This window comes from Synchiropus splendidus, chromosome 5 (genome assembly GCF_027744825.2).
Source record: "Synchiropus splendidus isolate RoL2022-P1 chromosome 5, RoL_Sspl_1.0, whole genome shotgun sequence".
Lineage (NCBI taxonomy): Eukaryota > Metazoa > Chordata > Actinopteri > Syngnathiformes > Callionymidae > Synchiropus > Synchiropus splendidus.
This window is the reverse complement of record NC_071338.1, coordinates 26,204,669-26,220,467: the sequence shown is the minus strand read 5'-3', so window position 1 is coordinate 26,220,467 and position 15,799 is coordinate 26,204,669. Positions and strand designations below refer to the sequence as shown.

General features: G+C 44.8%; 2 protein-coding genes across 3 annotated transcripts; one reads left to right on the top strand and one right to left on the bottom strand.

Annotated features, from left to right (window-relative positions):
- The first annotated feature begins 738 nt into the window (after nucleotides 1-738).
- Nucleotides 739-6,289, top strand: eif4g2a (eukaryotic translation initiation factor 4, gamma 2a). 2 transcript variants are annotated; one of them, XM_053866348.1, is made up of 20 exons: nucleotides 739-844; nucleotides 963-1,019; nucleotides 1,359-1,478; nucleotides 1,570-1,672; nucleotides 1,748-1,876; nucleotides 1,943-2,009; nucleotides 2,084-2,235; nucleotides 2,313-2,423; nucleotides 2,495-2,677; nucleotides 2,881-3,019; nucleotides 3,099-3,262; nucleotides 3,344-3,451; nucleotides 3,527-3,622; nucleotides 3,697-3,801; nucleotides 3,867-4,082; nucleotides 4,162-4,420; nucleotides 4,499-4,703; nucleotides 4,776-4,984; nucleotides 5,053-5,174; nucleotides 5,296-6,289. In XM_053866348.1, the coding sequence occupies exons 7-20, from the start codon at nucleotides 2,152-2,154 to the stop codon at nucleotides 5,359-5,361; spliced, it is 2,067 nt and encodes a 688-aa protein (XP_053722323.1). In that variant the 5' UTR covers nucleotides 739-844; nucleotides 963-1,019; nucleotides 1,359-1,478; nucleotides 1,570-1,672; nucleotides 1,748-1,876; nucleotides 1,943-2,009; nucleotides 2,084-2,151; the 3' UTR covers nucleotides 5,362-6,289. The 2 variants fall into 2 exon arrangements, with proteins under 2 accessions (XP_053722323.1, XP_053722324.1); XM_053866349.1 differs by lacking the exon at nucleotides 963-1,019 and having other exon boundaries at nucleotides 740-844.
- A 1,152-nt stretch (nucleotides 6,290-7,441) lies between these two features.
- On the bottom strand, nucleotides 7,442-15,799 carry ctr9 (CTR9 homolog, Paf1/RNA polymerase II complex component). The gene is made up of 23 exons (XM_053865539.1): nucleotides 15,609-15,799; nucleotides 14,943-15,041; nucleotides 14,530-14,769; nucleotides 14,331-14,448; nucleotides 14,167-14,256; nucleotides 13,634-13,890; nucleotides 13,447-13,554; nucleotides 13,060-13,296; nucleotides 12,760-12,978; nucleotides 12,503-12,686; nucleotides 12,349-12,437; nucleotides 11,349-11,534; nucleotides 11,185-11,272; nucleotides 10,971-11,119; nucleotides 10,788-10,904; nucleotides 10,569-10,714; nucleotides 10,389-10,460; nucleotides 9,458-9,593; nucleotides 9,213-9,377; nucleotides 8,986-9,131; nucleotides 8,818-8,914; nucleotides 8,618-8,730; nucleotides 7,442-8,549 (listed from the first exon to the last, which is right to left on the bottom strand). The coding sequence occupies exons 1-23, from the start codon at nucleotides 15,651-15,653 to the stop codon at nucleotides 8,192-8,194; spliced, it is 3,459 nt and encodes a 1,152-aa protein (XP_053721514.1). The 5' UTR covers nucleotides 15,654-15,799; the 3' UTR covers nucleotides 7,442-8,191.

The window sequence follows — 15,799 nt, the reverse complement described above, 5'->3', positions numbered from 1 at the left end:
TTAAGAGTTGTAATCGAGACTCGTCCGTATATTCTTTGTTAAACACGGTTGTTTTCTTAGTAGGTCAGGTTGCCGGTTGTCGTCGTGCCTGGACTTCCGGTTTTCTAACAAAGGCCTCGTAAAACCAGCTGATAGAAATTTGCCTCTTTGTTTGTGTCGTCGCTTATAACATACAAAAAACGAGGTGAAGTCTTACGTTAATTCGATAAATCGATGTAACGAGAAAATACGAGACTCGATTCGTGGTACAGTTTCGTAGGAATCGTTATAACGACAAACGTTTTTACGGTATCGCGAAAATCTGCCTTGTTTTTTTCAGTCTATTTTATATTCGTTTAAGTCGTCTTAACTTTACTGTCGTCCTTTCGATTAAGCATGTTTTTTTTAATCAAATCTCGGCCGAGGCACATGCCGTCCAGGTCTCATGTCGAAACCCTCCGAGCGCCAGTGGATCCCTATTTGGGTCACCTGGATTTAGATCGTATATGGTGCGATCAGATCGAGTACACTTGGCTCTCGGACCTTCGTGGTGAACTGTGAGTCCGTGTCACCGTCTTTGTTGTAAAAATTGAACGCTCTATAATGCTCTGTACAGACACGTGCACCCCTCATGTGCTTTTAAGCCTCCATTTAGGTGATAAGAACGCTACGAATGGACGGCCCTTGTGTTTTACAACGCTGTTTTGATTTTGCTGAAATTGTCAACAACTCAGTGACGCATGTCTTTTCTTCCAGGTCGCTTCCTCCCCGTCACACTTCCCGGAACATTATTCTTTCCTAATATTCTTTGCCAAGCCGCCAAAGTGGAGAGTGTCGTTGCACCAGGGGGTCCTTCTCGTTTCAGGTATTCAATAAGTACCTAGTCTTATTTCATAGATCCCTCCCCCCTACACACGAACAAACGTAGCACTCAATACTTATCTCGGGGTAAGCATCAATCCAATCCTTTTTTTGTATCTCAGTGTAGGGGGAGAAGGCGGGGGTGCTGCTCAGCACTATCCCAAGACTGTCTGCAACAGGTGATTTTTTTTTTTTTGTTTTGTTTTTGTTTTTTTTCTTCCGCCAAATCATCTTTCAGGGCATTTACATTTCATTCATTTTCATTTTGAAAATTTGAAGAAAAAAGAATGACCCATCAAATGCCTTTTCATGGAGCCGAGGCCTTTAAATGCTGGAATCCAAATTGGCATAAGAAGCCCTAGTATGGGTTTATGGCCATATTTTTCAGTTCTAATCAATAAGTTCATCAGCAGGTGGAAGGAAACTGTCACATGACCACATTAATTAAAGAATATATTATGCAGTGAAGATGAAGCTGAGCTCCGTATTGTCTTCCATAAATTTTTTTTTCTTTTCAGCGAGTCCCTGGGGAAGACCCCAGGTTCTAGCGTTCAGAGATGGGAACCTTCTCGACGCACTAGACGAGATGCGAACTCTGAGAAAGGACAACATGATGCAATCTTCCGAAAAGTGAGAGGGTAGGTCACGTGTTACCCAGTCTTTGTTATGGCTCTGGTCATTTCCCATCCTTCCTGCGATCATTAAAGTATAATTCTCTAAATTCTCTAGCATTCTCAACAAGCTGACCCCTGAGAAATTTGACAAACTTTGCCTGGAGCTCCTCAATGTGGGTGTCGATTCAAAAATCGTCTTAAAAGGAACAATCTTACTGGTGAGCTCACTTTATTTCCTCTAAATGTCACATTGATAATATCATTGTTTGACCCAATGTTTTCCTCCTCCTTAGATTGTTGACAAAGCCCTTGAAGAGCCCAAGTACAGCCAGTTGTATGCTCAACTATGTCTACGCTTGTCAGAGGATGCTCCGAACTTTGAAGAGTCTGGTGAAAATCAAAAGTCACAGAAGCAAAACACCGTAAGAAACGACCGCTTTCCTTGTCGACCTTGTCTTTTTTGGTCCTAACAACTTGTTCCCATGCAGACTTTCAGAAGACTGCTGATCTCTAAGCTTCAAGATGAGTTTGAGAACCGTGCCAAAAATGTTGAAGGTTGGTGAATGTGATTTTGTGTGCCCGGAATTTTGTATTGAGGTGTCGTATTAACATTCCCCCTCCTCCGCTAGTCTTTGACAAACACGACACCCCACTCACACCTGAGGAGGAGGAACAACGTGCCGTTGCAAAGATCAAGATGTTGGGCAACATCAAATTCATTGGGGAACTTGGCAAACTTCACCTCATTCATGAGTCTATCCTTCATAGGTGCATCAAAACAGTAAGTTTTCATGTACACTTGGTTTTGATGGGGTTTGATGCAGTGTATTGATTCATTGTTCCTCGTTTTGTTTCCAGCTCTTGGAGAAAAAGAAGAAGGTCCAGCTCAAGGATATGGGTGAAGACCTTGAATGCCTTTGTCAAATAATGAAAACCGTGGGCCCTAAACTGGACCATGACAAGGCAAAGGTGAGTTGGGTGAAAATGTAGACCCCGGAAATGATGTGCTTTTCTAAATGATCCGTTTTTGCATCCACTAGTCTCTAATGGATCAGTACTTTGGCCGCATGAAAGCCTTGACCACCAACAAGGAGCTGCCAGCAAGAATCCGCTTCCTGCTGCAGAACACTGTGGAGCTGCGGGAGGACAACTGGGCTCCTCGCAAAGCGTACGTGGACAACGGGCCGAAGACCATCAGTCAAGTGCGCCAGGACGCTGTGAAGGTTTGCAACATTTTTTCATGGATTCATTCACGTCTTTTTACCTCGTGCTTTCTGTTGCATGTTTTTTATTTTTAAACTTGCTGTCCATTTGTTCAAAGCATTGTTTTAAGATTAGCTCAGTTACTGTCAATGAAGTTGGCATCCTGAATAGTTACAGTCATGTCTAAGGTTGACTTCATTTTCATTTTTGTCTTTTCTACCAGGATATAGGTGTTTTTATTCCACCTCCAACTAATGGAATGAGGAATGACTTCTTCATGGAGAACTCCTTCCTGCCATCTAGGATGAAGTTTGAGAAGGAAACTATCGGCGGCTTGGCTGATATGTTTGGTCAAATGCCAGGTATTTTTTTTCCCCCTCACCTTTTTTTACATTTTTGGACCACCTTTACACATTTTTTTTATAAATCATTTATTTGCAGGAATTGGCATTGGTACTGGACCGGGAGTCATCCAGGATCACTACTCTCCAACCATGGGTCGTCACCGCACCAACCCAATGTTCAACGGCCACATGGGAAACGGCAATGGCTCGCACCAGCCTCAGTTCGACACAGGAAGCAAACCCTTTATCAAGCCAAGTCAGGTGCGTGTTCTCAAAAAGCTTTCTTGCTAAAATGTTGCCGGCCAACTTGTAATGGTTCATTTTTCCATTGTGCTTTTAAAGGGACAGGGTTCACCAGTGTTCAACCATAAACAGAACATCTCGGTCCAGATGCAGGCAAAAGATATGGCTCCTCGCTTCTCCAAGAAAGGAAAGCTCAATGCTGATGAGGTAATGTCAAATAACAAATACGTGTTTTGTTTTTTTTATGGAATCTAAAATATAGAGGTCTGTTATTCTTTGCAGATAAGTCTGAGACCAGCGCAGTCCTTCCTCTTGAATAAGAAGCAGATGCCCAAGCTGGCGCCACAGATGTCCATGATGTCGTCGCCGCTGGGCCAGGTGAGCAGCCTGCTCTTGTTGAAGGAGAACGCAGCTGTGAGACACAGGCTTGACTTTTGCTTTACCATTTGAAGGCACCACAGCTCGGTCTCAAAACCAACCCTCCTCCGATTCAGGAAAAACCTGCGAAGTCTAACAAGAAGGCGCCTCCTACCAAGGAAGAGTTGCTCAAAGTGACTGTAAGTTCACACATCTGCCTGTTATGTCTGCTTCCGGCAAGGGTTAATCATTCACGTGTCTTCAGGAGAAACTGGTTTCTGACTACTTGACCAGTGGGAATGTCAACGACGCAGTAGCTGCCGTGAAGGAGATGAGGGCCCCCAAACATTTCTTGTCTGAGATGTTGAGCAAGATGGTGGTGTATTCCCTCGATCGATCGGACAGCGACAAGGAGCAAGTGTCCTCCCTGATCTATGAACTTTCCCGGGACTCCCTGGTCAGCAGCGAGAACGTTCTGCAGGTCGGTTCGGTGCGCCGGAGGAAGTGCCGCCTCTTCTTCAAGTGCTTCTTTGTAATGACTGGCCTTTTGTTTTGGACAGGCGTTTCTCAGCGTTCTCGACCAGTGCCCGAAGATCGAAGAAGAAATCCCGCTGGTCAAATCGTACCTGGCGCAGTTTGCCGCGCGGGCAGCCGTCGCCGACCTGATCAGCATTGCGGATTTGGCCCACCAGCTGGAGAACGGAACCCACTTCCCCCTGTTCTTGCTCTGCCTGCAGCAGATGGCCAAGCTGAAGGACCGCGAATGGCTGACCGACATCTTCCAGCAGAGCAAAGTCAACATGCTGAAGATGCTCCCTGGTAGGTTCCAACTCTGCGCACCCCGTGTGGTGTGTCTGGATCAAAGGAGTGGCTCATGCAGCTCTCGTTTTTGTGTAGAAATGGATCAAAACAAAGACAAGATGCTCGAAATTCTGGAGGGGAAAGGTCTATCCTTCTTGTTTCCGCTGATGAAACTGGAGAAGGAGCTCCTGAAGCAAATCAAAGTGGATCCCTCTCCCCAATCCATCTACAAGTGGATCAAAGATAACATCTCCCCAAAGCTCCACACTGACAAAGGATTTGTCAATATCCTGACAACCAGGTAGCAACCGGCTCACACCAGTCTATCGTCGCTCGGAGTCAGAGCGCCTCAGTAAGCAGCTTCTGCTCTCAGTTTCCTGCAGTTCATTGCCTATGAGATTAACCCCGACAACGATGAGGAGCAGTTTGCTGGCCCCACCAAGGAGCAGCAGGAGGATGAGAACCAGCTGCTGCTGTCGTTCAAGCCTGTGATGCAGAAGTTCCTCCACGACCACATCGACCTGCAGGTGGAGGCGCTGTACGCGCTGCAGGTCCACTGCAACTCCAAGCAGTTCCCCAAAGGTAGGCATGCTGACTCTGGGTTTTTTTTCCCCCCGACCTCCAAAACTAACTTGCTCCTCATCTTCCAGGAATGCTGCTGCGCTACTTTGTCAACTTCTACGACATGGAAATCATCGAGGAGGAAGCCTTCTTGTCCTGGAAGGAAGACGTCACTCAAGAGTATCCAGGCAAAGGAAAAGCATTATTTCAGGTTTGTCTTCTTGACCATCACCCAGCATGGAAGCTGCCGTGCTTCACACTAAACATGAAACCTGCAGTTGGAATACTATGGTAACCCTGACTAAGGCTCGCGGTCTGCTTGCTCTGTGCAGGTGAACCAGTGGCTGACCTGGCTGGAGACGGCCGAGGAGGAAGAGTCGGAGGAGGAGGATTACTGAGGCCAGCTTGGCCCAGAACCACATTGATACAAGAAGCGATTCTATTTTTAAACCTTTTGTAGTTTCTGTGTTTCTCCACCACTGTTACAGTCGATTCCACTAAGATGCTTTTTCACGTCAGACTTACTGTATTTATGTCATCCCCCATCAGATCTGCTAAATGTAACAGTCCAAGGTTTTAATTTTTTTTTTTTTTTGTCGGGCGAGGAATCGCACCAGACCTGCTCCTACATCTGAATGAGGTCACGTGCTGCCATAAACTAACGGTTTACAACAGAAATCCTTTAAGTTTAATGCAAAAACTTTTTATCTAAATGTTAATCAGTTTTTGATGCACTTTGCGGAATCACTCGTTGCAATATTTTTTTTGAGAAAACAATCTTGTGTGCAGTTGTGCAATTTTAACTCTATCACTTGGTGACAGTTTTTAAAGGTGCGCCAGATTGCACCAGATCATATTGGTGGGAAACCGGTAACTGACTTCCTTTTTTTTTTTCTTTTTTCCCCTCATCTGGGATTTTCTCCGTTTTATGTGCACAATGTTTCCCTCTTTTTAAACTGTAACGTGAGTATTTTTGGAGTATGGAATTTTTTTTTTTTTTTTTTTTTTTGGTGTGGAATGAATCTCTGTGGCCTTTAATTTATCAATTCAAATGGATATACCTCTAATGTATCTCTGACTATACTTGAATGTCTGGTTTTTATCAAGTCGAGACAGCCAAAGTTTCATGTCCTCACTTTTGTCGGTTTGCTGAATTTGTCAGGTATTTTAAAATGGTATTTTTTATCTTCAAGAATTTACACAGAATGTATGGTTTGGTAACATTACTTTCTTTATGTGTTGCTGTTATGTCAAGTTTTCAAAGTGTGTATGTGTGTGAGTAGCAGCAGATCAAAAACTTTAATAAAATATCATTCATTTAATGCATTTTGGTTTCAGAATCTTATTTATGCTACTTCCATTCTCCCTGCGACCACATGTTGGTTCGTGAAGGACTTGTTTTGGTACTCGAGGCTGCTTTACAGATCTGTTGTTTTTGTAATATGTCACAATCCCTGATTTGAAGCGGCGTACAAATATTTATCTCGAGTTGGAGTCATTGCGAAGTACTGGATGAAACACAGGACTTTGTGACCTGGAGCCAATGTTCTGTAAGATCAAGCCTGACCACCATCCTCTTTAACCACTAGAGGATCCAGAACACTCATTCCTGCTGTAAGCAGTTGAATGCAGCACAAAAAATGAGGATCATGTGATGCAGCGGCTTTTGAGTTTCAACAATTTGCTTCTTTCATTTACTTGCGCATTTCTGATGTTGAATTTGAACCAGCCATCATGAGTTCAACCCACAGAAAATGCTATAGTTTGACTGCTTCCAGCTCTGAGAACATTTCTAAAGCTGTAACGCTAACCCCATCAATTCAGGGGTTTCAGAATGTTCATGTACTGGTGACGTGCTTCAACAGTTAAAGGGTTCAAATGCATCTTTCAAATTGCATCTGTGAGATTTTAGGCCTATGGTGACCGAGTCAAAGTCATTTGACAGGGTGTTGAGCTGGCACTGTTGGACTAATGGGGTTACCGTAACAACAGTTGAGGATTGACTTTGTGACGTGTCCTGTTTCCTCAATTTTTCGTCACAATGTTCTCAGATTGTTCTGCTCTCCTGTTGATCAAGTTGAAAAAAGCAAGTTAATTTAGTCATGTGCAACAATTTAGCTGAAAGCCAATTAAATTATTATAGCTTGGATGAGAAAGCTGAATGTATTAGACATACAAAGAACATATGAAAAAAGCTTACCCTCCACCTTCTGCCTGGCAGTTCCAACCTCAACATCTTCCTACCAATGTACTGTCTCTCTCTCCTCTGTACATGTCCAAACCATCTCCATCTAGCCTCTCTGACTTTGTCTCCTAAACACCTGAGCACACGTGCTGTCCCTCTGATCTACTGCTTCCTGATCCTATCCATCCTGCTCACTCCCAGAGAGAAGCTCAGCATCTTCATCTCTGCTACCTCCAGCTCTGCCTCCTGTCTTTTCCTCAGTGCCACTGCTTCCAAACCATACAACATTGCTGGCCTCACCACCCTTTTGGACACTTTCCCTTTCATCCTTGCCGACACCCTTTTGTCACACATCACACCTGACACTTTTCTCCAATGATTCCATCCTGCCTGCACCCGCTTCTTCACCTCTTTCTCACACTCTCCATCGCCCTGGACAGTTGAGCCTCAGTACTTAAAATCCTCCACCTTCTTGATCTCTACATCCTGTAACTTCACCTGTCCACTTGGGTCTCTCTCATCCACACACAAGTATTCTGTCTTACTGGGGCTAACCTTCATTCCTCTCCGTTCTAAGGCAAACCTCCATTCACCTCTCTAGCTTATCTTCCACTTGCTCCCTGCTGTCACCTCAGATCACAATATCATCTGCAAACATCATCGTCCAAGGGGCTTCTTTGTCTAACCTCATCTGTCAACCTGTCCATCACCATCACAAAGACGAAGGGGCCCAGAGCTGAGCCTTGGTGCAGTCCCACCTCCACCTTGCAAATAAACTAGTAGCTGAGGAAAAAAAGTCAGTTATACAATTCAGAATATATGAAATCCATATTTTTTCCAATGAGGAGTCCAGCACTTCTCATGATTTTTATTGAAGCCACTTTTGATCAGACATAGAGCACAGCGTGCTCTGAAGGGATAGAGATGATCCCCAGGTAACTTGTTCTTCACACTGACATGGAGCACAAGTCTGACCTGCTCTGTTTTCTCTACAAAATCTGCACTGTGGGACAAACAAAACAGTTCTTCTGTGATCTGAGAGTTTAGTCGCTGTCGTCGTTGTTCGAGCCCTCTGGTTCCGATCCATTATCCGATCGCCTTGGTGATCCCGATCCAGCATCGGAAGCCGGAGCTGGCGACTCAGGCGCTGACTGGTCTTCGGAACCCGACCGACTCTTCTTGCTCTCATTGTCCGACTGCTCAGACTCGGACTGCTGTTGGATCCTTCTCTTCTTCACTGGCCGGTCGCTGCCCGACTCATCCGACGCTGCGGAGCGGCGGGGACTGCCCGCCTCGCTGCCAGAGCGGTTCCGACCGCCCTCGGACTCGCTGTCCGATGCGATGCGCTTGGTGTGTCCACCTTCGTCGTCGTCGGATCCCGACCCGCTGTCCCGCTGGTTCCTGATGTGGAGACGTTCAAGTTAGCTCTTCAAGTCAAAGCAGCAAAGCCTCACGTCTCGGGGCCGTACCGGTCTTCTGCGATTCTCAAGCCGTCCTCATCAGAAGAGTCCTCCGAGGACGAGATGATGGCCTTGGACTTGATCTTTCCTTTGAGCGAGGGCGGCATGCGCTCAGGCTGAGGCTGGGCACGATGAACACATAAGACAAGTCCTCACACCAAACACACTTCAACTAAAGTTTCTGCCAAACAAAAGCTAGGAAGACCAACCTTCTCGATCCTCTTCCGTTCCTTGGGTTTGCGTTGCTTCTTGGGTCGTGAACCTCCCTCCTCTTCATCGCTGTCGTCGCCACCTTCTCTAGCAACCCTGTCCACACACCGGACTCAACTCTCTCCCAGCATCAGCTGCTTGACTTCTGAACTCCTCTTGAGACTCACCTCTTCTTCTTCTTGCGCTGCTTCCTCTCGCTCTCTTCCTCCGGCTCACTCCCACTGCCGCCCTTCCTCTTCTTCTTCTTCTTCACAGGCAGCTCTTCATCCGAGTCGTCATTGACAAACTCATCCATGTCGGCACCTTTCTTACGCTTGGAGTGAAACAAAAAAAAAAAAGTCATCCATTTGTGCCTCAGGTGATGTCAAGACGAAACCCCTGTCACACGACTTACACGTCCTCCGCCGCCGCCACCACCACCACCACCTCCCTTCTTCTTTTCTCTGGCAATTTCTTTTTCCTCTGCAAAGTTGAGCAGGTTCTTGGTTTTCTCCAGGAACAGCGCTCTCTGCTCCAGAAGTTTCTTCTGTTCCTCTTCCTCCTTGCTTCGCTTTTCCTCCTGCAGAGTTTGGTGAAATCGGAATGAGGAAAGCGGACCACCAGGCAAACCAGCAGCCACTTCATCTCTGAAAGTGTCACCTGCTCTTTCATCAACTGCTGCCTCAGCAAGTCTCGCTCTTGTTCTTGTTTGGCTCGGAGTTCTTTCTCCTCTTCATCCTGCTTCCGGGCTCTCGCCACGTGGTACTGAGCCTGACTCAGGAGGTCAGAGCACTGCCTGCCAGTCACAACCATGGAAGGAGATTGAGAATAGCAATATCCAAATATGAGAGGAGGCCTCGAAGGCCAAGGTTCAAACTTGACCCTGGGAAAAAGTACTTTTTAATTTTGGCTTTGTTTCTACGTTTGACTTTTTAAACTGCTCATCTGTCGTCTTCTGTTTAAGAGCAGCCAATGGGAGTATAGAAGCATGACACATGTTAAATATTAATGGAACCAGAATCAGCTTTGTTGCAAATGTCAGTGGATCCAATGGATTATCTCTTTGAAATCCCTTTGAATATCTCATGATTTTTCTTTTTTTTTTTCTTTTTCCTTCATTGTTTTTTATTTTTTACATTTATTATACATGATATTATTATTATTATGTGGTCAATATTCTACGCAATATTTCTATGACAAAGCCTGAACTGACTTGACAACATCTACAAAATCTCCATATTGTGGTGATCATGCATAGTTTTAAGGCTACTGGCATTTTTTAATGCTGTTTGTTGTTGCTGTCGTTGTTGTTTTGTGTTTTTTTTCCCCCATTTACCTCAACTTGTAATGTACACTGACCTTTTGTATTACAATAAAAACATTTTGATTAAAAAAATAATAATAATAATATAAAAATAAAAATAAATAAACATAATAATAGATAACAAGCAACATTGGCAGTTCACAAATTCATCTGAAGAACATTATTATTATTATTATCAACAAGACAATTCATGTTCAAATATTAAATGTCCACCACCCAAAGCTAAACCGGTTTGACGGCCACAAAACGGGGTTCAGTTTCACTGACCTGGCTTCAGAAGCTGCTAGCGCCAGATCAAAGCGCATCTTGTCCCCAGCTTTGCTGAGGTAGCTGAAATATCTGAAGTCGTAGAAGAGGGACATAAGTTACAGGATTTGGAAGACGGAGTACTTCAAGTACTTCCTAATACACTGAACTCTTCCAGTCAACATGAGCCCTCGGTTTTACCTGTGAGCCAGTTCCAGCTCTTTGACGGCACTGAGCACAGCCTTCAAGTTGCTCTTCTCGTCCTTCAGCACCAGAGTGGCCAGTCGCTGAAGCACCAGCGCCACGTTGAACATCAGCACCGTGTCACTGGGCGCCACGTGACGCGCCTTGTTCAAAGCAAAGACAAAGTCAACTCAGACTATTTGGGATTTCATTCTAAACATCTTCACCAAAACGGACCTTGAGGAGCATCTGCTTGCACTCCTGCAGTTTCCCGCACTTGAAGAGCGCTCTGGCCAGGTACAGCAGCACCTCTGTGTTTTGGTGTTTGTAGAACTTCTTCAGGCAATTTTCGTACTTCAAACGAGAAGCGTCTACTCATTAGTTCAGAGAAGGGAGTGAGATCCAAAGCTGGGCTCCTACCATCTGCACAGCGCTGATGTACTGCTTCTGCTCCACGTAGATGTGAGCCAGGTTCAGCCACACGTCGCTGATGTCAGCAGTGGCCTCTCTCACCTGGGCGAACACGTCCCGAGCTTCTCTGAAGTAGCCCTTGTGGGCAAGGACGGCACCTGCGCGCACAACAGCCTCTTCACCACTGCGGCTTCAGTTGACTGAGAGCAGACACCGAACTCACCGATCCCGTTGGCGGCGTAAAGGTTCTTGGAATCATTTCGGAGAACTTGTTTGTAAATGGCCAAGGCTCGATCCTGATGTCTCTTTTCCTGCACAGACAAAAACATTTGACTTCTGATCGACCAGCGAACAGGCCAGCACCATCCCAGGCCACAATCCACGCACCTTCTCTCGGTCTCTGGTGGGCTGATGCAGCGTCTGCAGCCAGACGTTACCCAGAGCCAGCATGGAGTACGTGTCATTCTGAGTGGACGGCTGCTTCAGGATACGCTCAAACTTCTTCTGTCCAGGACCCCACTCCTGCTTCGCCAAGTGAAGGTTTCCTATGAGGGACCACGCGTCGGGATGATCCTAGACACGGTCAGGGAACGTCAGAAGGAGTACAGTATATGATACAAGTAGAAACGTACTGGTCTTTGTTCTGAGTTATTAGACAGTAAAGTGTAAACATGGCTAATGGCAATAGCCAGGATCTCTTTGGTCCAAGCCACCTCCCAGTTCTCACAACAATCTTGATGAACAGCAATGTGTTGTTCAGTCACAACAGCAGCCGACGAAGACAAAGAAACAGCAGCAACCACACTTGAAAAGCCCAAACACTGGTTACTAACAACACAAGCAACAAGTAAAGTGATGAAAAGAGTGAAAAAAAGTCTGTCCCATCACAGCACCTCATGAGTTCTCATTCTCTCAACAAAAACAGTTCCCCAGTACTTACCGTAATAAGTAAAGCATGCTGGCTATGAATAGAATATTGAGGGGGAAACTGGATCTCATCAGAAGATACATTTAGCTATTTCTGCTTCATCTGTCTCTAATTGTTAAAGTTGGTTTTCTTCTGACACAAAAGGAATATTTTAGTGCAGGGGAACAAACTCCTAGTGGCACTGTTTGCACTCCCATTGTTAACTCAACACTTGTGTTTTTGTTGTTGATGTTTTGCTATTTATGTTGCATTTTATACATAGTTCAATGTTGTATACGTCACCGCACGGACCGCCGAGCAATGACATTTCAATTCTCTATATGCTATATATAGGGCAGAATACAGCAGACAATAAATCTACCTTAGCTTACCTTACAAGACACAAGACAGTCATAAACTTAATGGACAGAGAAAAAGTGTGAAAAGACGGGCGGCTTACATGTATGTCAGACATATTACCTGATTGATCTGAAGGGCTTCTTTGAACCAGTCTGACGCCTCGTAGAAGTTCCCTTTGTCACGAGCCATGGCACCGAGGCGCAAATAGCCTAATGGATGACACGTGTTTAGAGAGCTCTGTTCTCCCGGCGTGATGAATGCTGAACACACTTACAGTCCACATAGTTGGGATGTTCTCTCAGAATGTTCTTGTAGAGTTTCTCAGCCTCGTGGAACTCACACATGGCTTCGTAGAGACGAGCCAGATTGTAGGAGGTGGTTACAGAAATGGCATTGTAGTAATGTTCATCATGCTCGCCCTCTGCTTTGGCACGTTCCAGAGATGCAAGAAAGTATTTCTGTCCGGGGGAACGACAATGAATGACCAGATGATTAAGCAAAAATGGCATAAATGTGTGTCGCAGTCTCTACCTTTGCCTCGCCCAGGTTGCCGAGACGGAAGTGAAGAGCTCCCAAATTGTTGAGGATCTCAGGTGGAACATCAGCCTGCACCTTCTCCTGCAGAATTCGGGTGGCTGTACCATAGGCTGACAGAGCTCCCTGGATGTCAGTCTGCTCCAGGATCTGAGCTAACTCGATCCAAGCTTCCACATCATCCGGGTATTGTTCTGTAACCTTTTTCAAATGGCCCTGAACAGCGAAACCAATCATTAATAGGGGACACTGACAACACCGGCGATGGAAATAAAACAAGCTTGACTTCAAAACTACCTTGGCGATGTCCCTCTTCTCTTGATCATCGGATGTCGCATAGAGTGATCCCAGGATTTTCATGGTTTCATAGTTGTTAGGGTAGGCTTTCAGGACTTTTTCAAAGCACTGGGCAGCGTTCTCCTTGTCTCTACGATAAACGTACATCTGGCCGAGGCCAAAAAAGGGCAACACAAAGGTGGATGAAGCAAACTGAGTTGCTTGGTAGTAATACTGAAAGGCCTGGTCGTAGTCTTCCTGATGAAAGAAGAGGCAAGAAGCTGGTGAAGAGACAGGTCTCACACGTGTATAAGGAGCATTTACAAAAAATGCTTTTCTACAAAAAAGAAAAAGACCTCCAAGAGTCACCAGAGGCCAAATTATGCAGTAGTCTGGGCTAACACTTACCTGCACATGGAAGGAGCGGGCCAACTGGTAGCAACTCTCAGCCTGCATGGCCTCAACCTCAGTGTTATGGAAAGCATGGAGGGCCAAATGTTGCACCTTACTGTAGTCCTGATATAGGTAGAATAAAAAGCCATTATGAGAAAATTGCCAACATAATGAAAAACAATACTACAGAATATTTGAATACCTTTTTGAAGAAGAAGTGGTTGGCCAGATGGTTGAGCACCATGGGGTTGCTTGGATCAATAGTGTAGGCTCGTGATAAAAGCTGAACTCCATTCTTGATGGAATCGGCTTCTTTATTGTTGAGCTCCAAAACCGCCAAACCCACAAGAGCGCCGACACACTTGGAATTGAGTTCCAGAGCCCGACCGAAGGCCAGTCGGGCCTTTTCAAGCTTATTGAGTTTGACGAAACAGTGACCCATCCCGAGCCGTACCTCAGCTATACAAAAGAGAAACCTATCAATTAACACCATCTCCATAAATGAAATGTAAAAATGCTTTGTAAAAACCGAACATAAATCATTATCATGCAAGAGTGTTACTATAACAAAAACAAGCCAGATGTCTTAGATTTAAATCATTGGGCAGCAACTTTTTAGCAAAATGTTGGAGAGGAAACTTTTAACTTATGCGAAAAGAGTTCACAAAACCATGGTATTCATTATGCTTCGGTTATTTAATGTTTGTTGGTAAATCTGGTAAATAAAACACTGACCTGGACAGCCAGGGTTTGTGCGCAGAGCCTTTTTGTAATACGCCAGTGCTCCTCTGTAATCCTTTTTATTGAAGGAGATGCAAGCCTTACCTGGAAACCAATAAGCGGTGTTATTAAAATTCAAATCAAAAGGTGATACGGATCGCACTTCATATTCTACGCACCAAGTAAAGCCGGTATATTATTGGTCGACTGATTGAGGACAAAGTGAAACTGAGCGTCTGCCTGGTCCATTTTATCGCCTTCAAGCAGACAAAAACAGGCTCTGCCCAGCAAGTGGTTCTGCATGAGAGCAAAAATAGCATTTTACAAAAGAGACCACAACTGTTTCCATACAAGCAAATAAGTCGCTAGGTTCCGTACCTGATCATACATGATGATTTTGTCCGCCATGGTGTAGAGCAGTGTCGCCTGCGTGATGAGTTCTTTCTTGGCATCTTTGTTTTTCTCTTTACGTGCTTGCTGGACATAATATGCCGCTAAGGTATCCAGGCAAGTCATCTGATCTTTCTCGTGATCTCGGTAGTCCAGGTTCCCATCAATGCGAGCTGCCTCTAAGAGCTTGACAAAATCTTCGGTTTTTCCTTGCTTGTAATACTCCAACTGTGGAGGAAAGACACCAGAAGCAACACTTTCGTTAATAACAAGAGTCATATGTGTCTCACCTGAGCCATTTTTTAATCAAATGCAAGGTCAAAAGTAAGTATATGAATCACTGTTGTTGTCAAAAACGTCCATTTTATTCAATCAAATATCAATTGCATGACAGCACTTACAGCCAAGGCTATCCAGATGTGCAGCTGAGTGTGTTCCTGCTTCAGGATACTGATGACCTCATCTCCTTCAGGCAGTTGATCGAAGTCGAGCTCAATAACCTGGAAAATAAGGATAAATTAGTTATGATGCTTCACCAGTAGAAAGTATAATTGTTTATTTTTGTTTCACTCTGAGTGTTAGCAGTCAGATGTTCTCTTTAAGCAAGCAAACTTTTGAGTATACTGACTCAGATTTCCAAATCTGGAAAACGCAATGACGACAAATGAATTAAAATGTCAAGATCCCTGACATTTCTGCCAGTCTCATGTTTTAAAAGCAGAATAACATGAGAAAGGTCAGATCGCTAATGGAGTGGCATTTAAAATATGACGTTGAGTTAGACGTTAATTTAAAAAAAGATATAGTAAACACCGGCCATTTGACCGCCTCATTCAAAAACGCTACCAGTCTTGAGAACCTGTTTGACATATCCCCCAGCAAATAGTTAATAGTAGCGACTGCGTGCAGTGTGTTAAGACTGCGAAACCAATCTTAATACGTTCAAATCACTGGAATGTTATGAAGTTTAACGTGAACAGATAATGAAAAGTTGGCGTTTACGTAGCAGCTACTGTTAGCAACACTAGCTCGGAACATGGCGCACACTCGGTTTCTGGGAGCTTTACCTCATCTGTGTCCCGCAAGGGGATCTCAATTGACCCCCGGGACATGGTTGCGGAGAGATGCGTCCACCACTTATTTGGTTTTTGGCTAAATTAATGAACACCGCCTTAACTCCGCTCACGTCCAGTAGCTATTTCATGCGACCGACAGAACACAAACACACAAGGTGTTTATGAAATGCTGTCCGGGCGGA

Excerpts from the sequence above, each read along its gene's own strand:
- eif4g2a (XM_053866348.1), top strand. The coding sequence starts at position 2,152 with ATGTTGGGCAACATCAAATTCATTGGGGAACTTGGCAAACTTCACCTC. Across the intron at positions 3,802-3,866 it reads AAGAGTTGCTCAAAGTGACT|GAGAAACTGGTTTCTGACTA; the intron begins GTAAGTTCACAC and ends ACGTGTCTTCAG. Across the intron at positions 4,421-4,498 it reads CATGCTGAAGATGCTCCCTG|AAATGGATCAAAACAAAGAC; the intron begins GTAGGTTCCAAC and ends GTTTTTGTGTAG.
- ctr9 (XM_053865539.1), bottom strand. The coding sequence starts at position 15,653 with ATGTCCCGGGGGTCAATTGAGATCCCCTTGCGGGACACAGATGAG. Across the intron at positions 15,042-15,608 it reads CCTTGCGGGACACAGATGAG|GTTATTGAGCTCGACTTCGA; the intron begins GTAAAGCTCCCA and ends CTTATTTTCCAG. Across the intron at positions 11,273-11,348 it reads CCACCAGAGACCGAGAGAAG|GAAAAGAGACATCAGGATCG; the intron begins GTGCGTGGATTG and ends TTGTCTGTGCAG.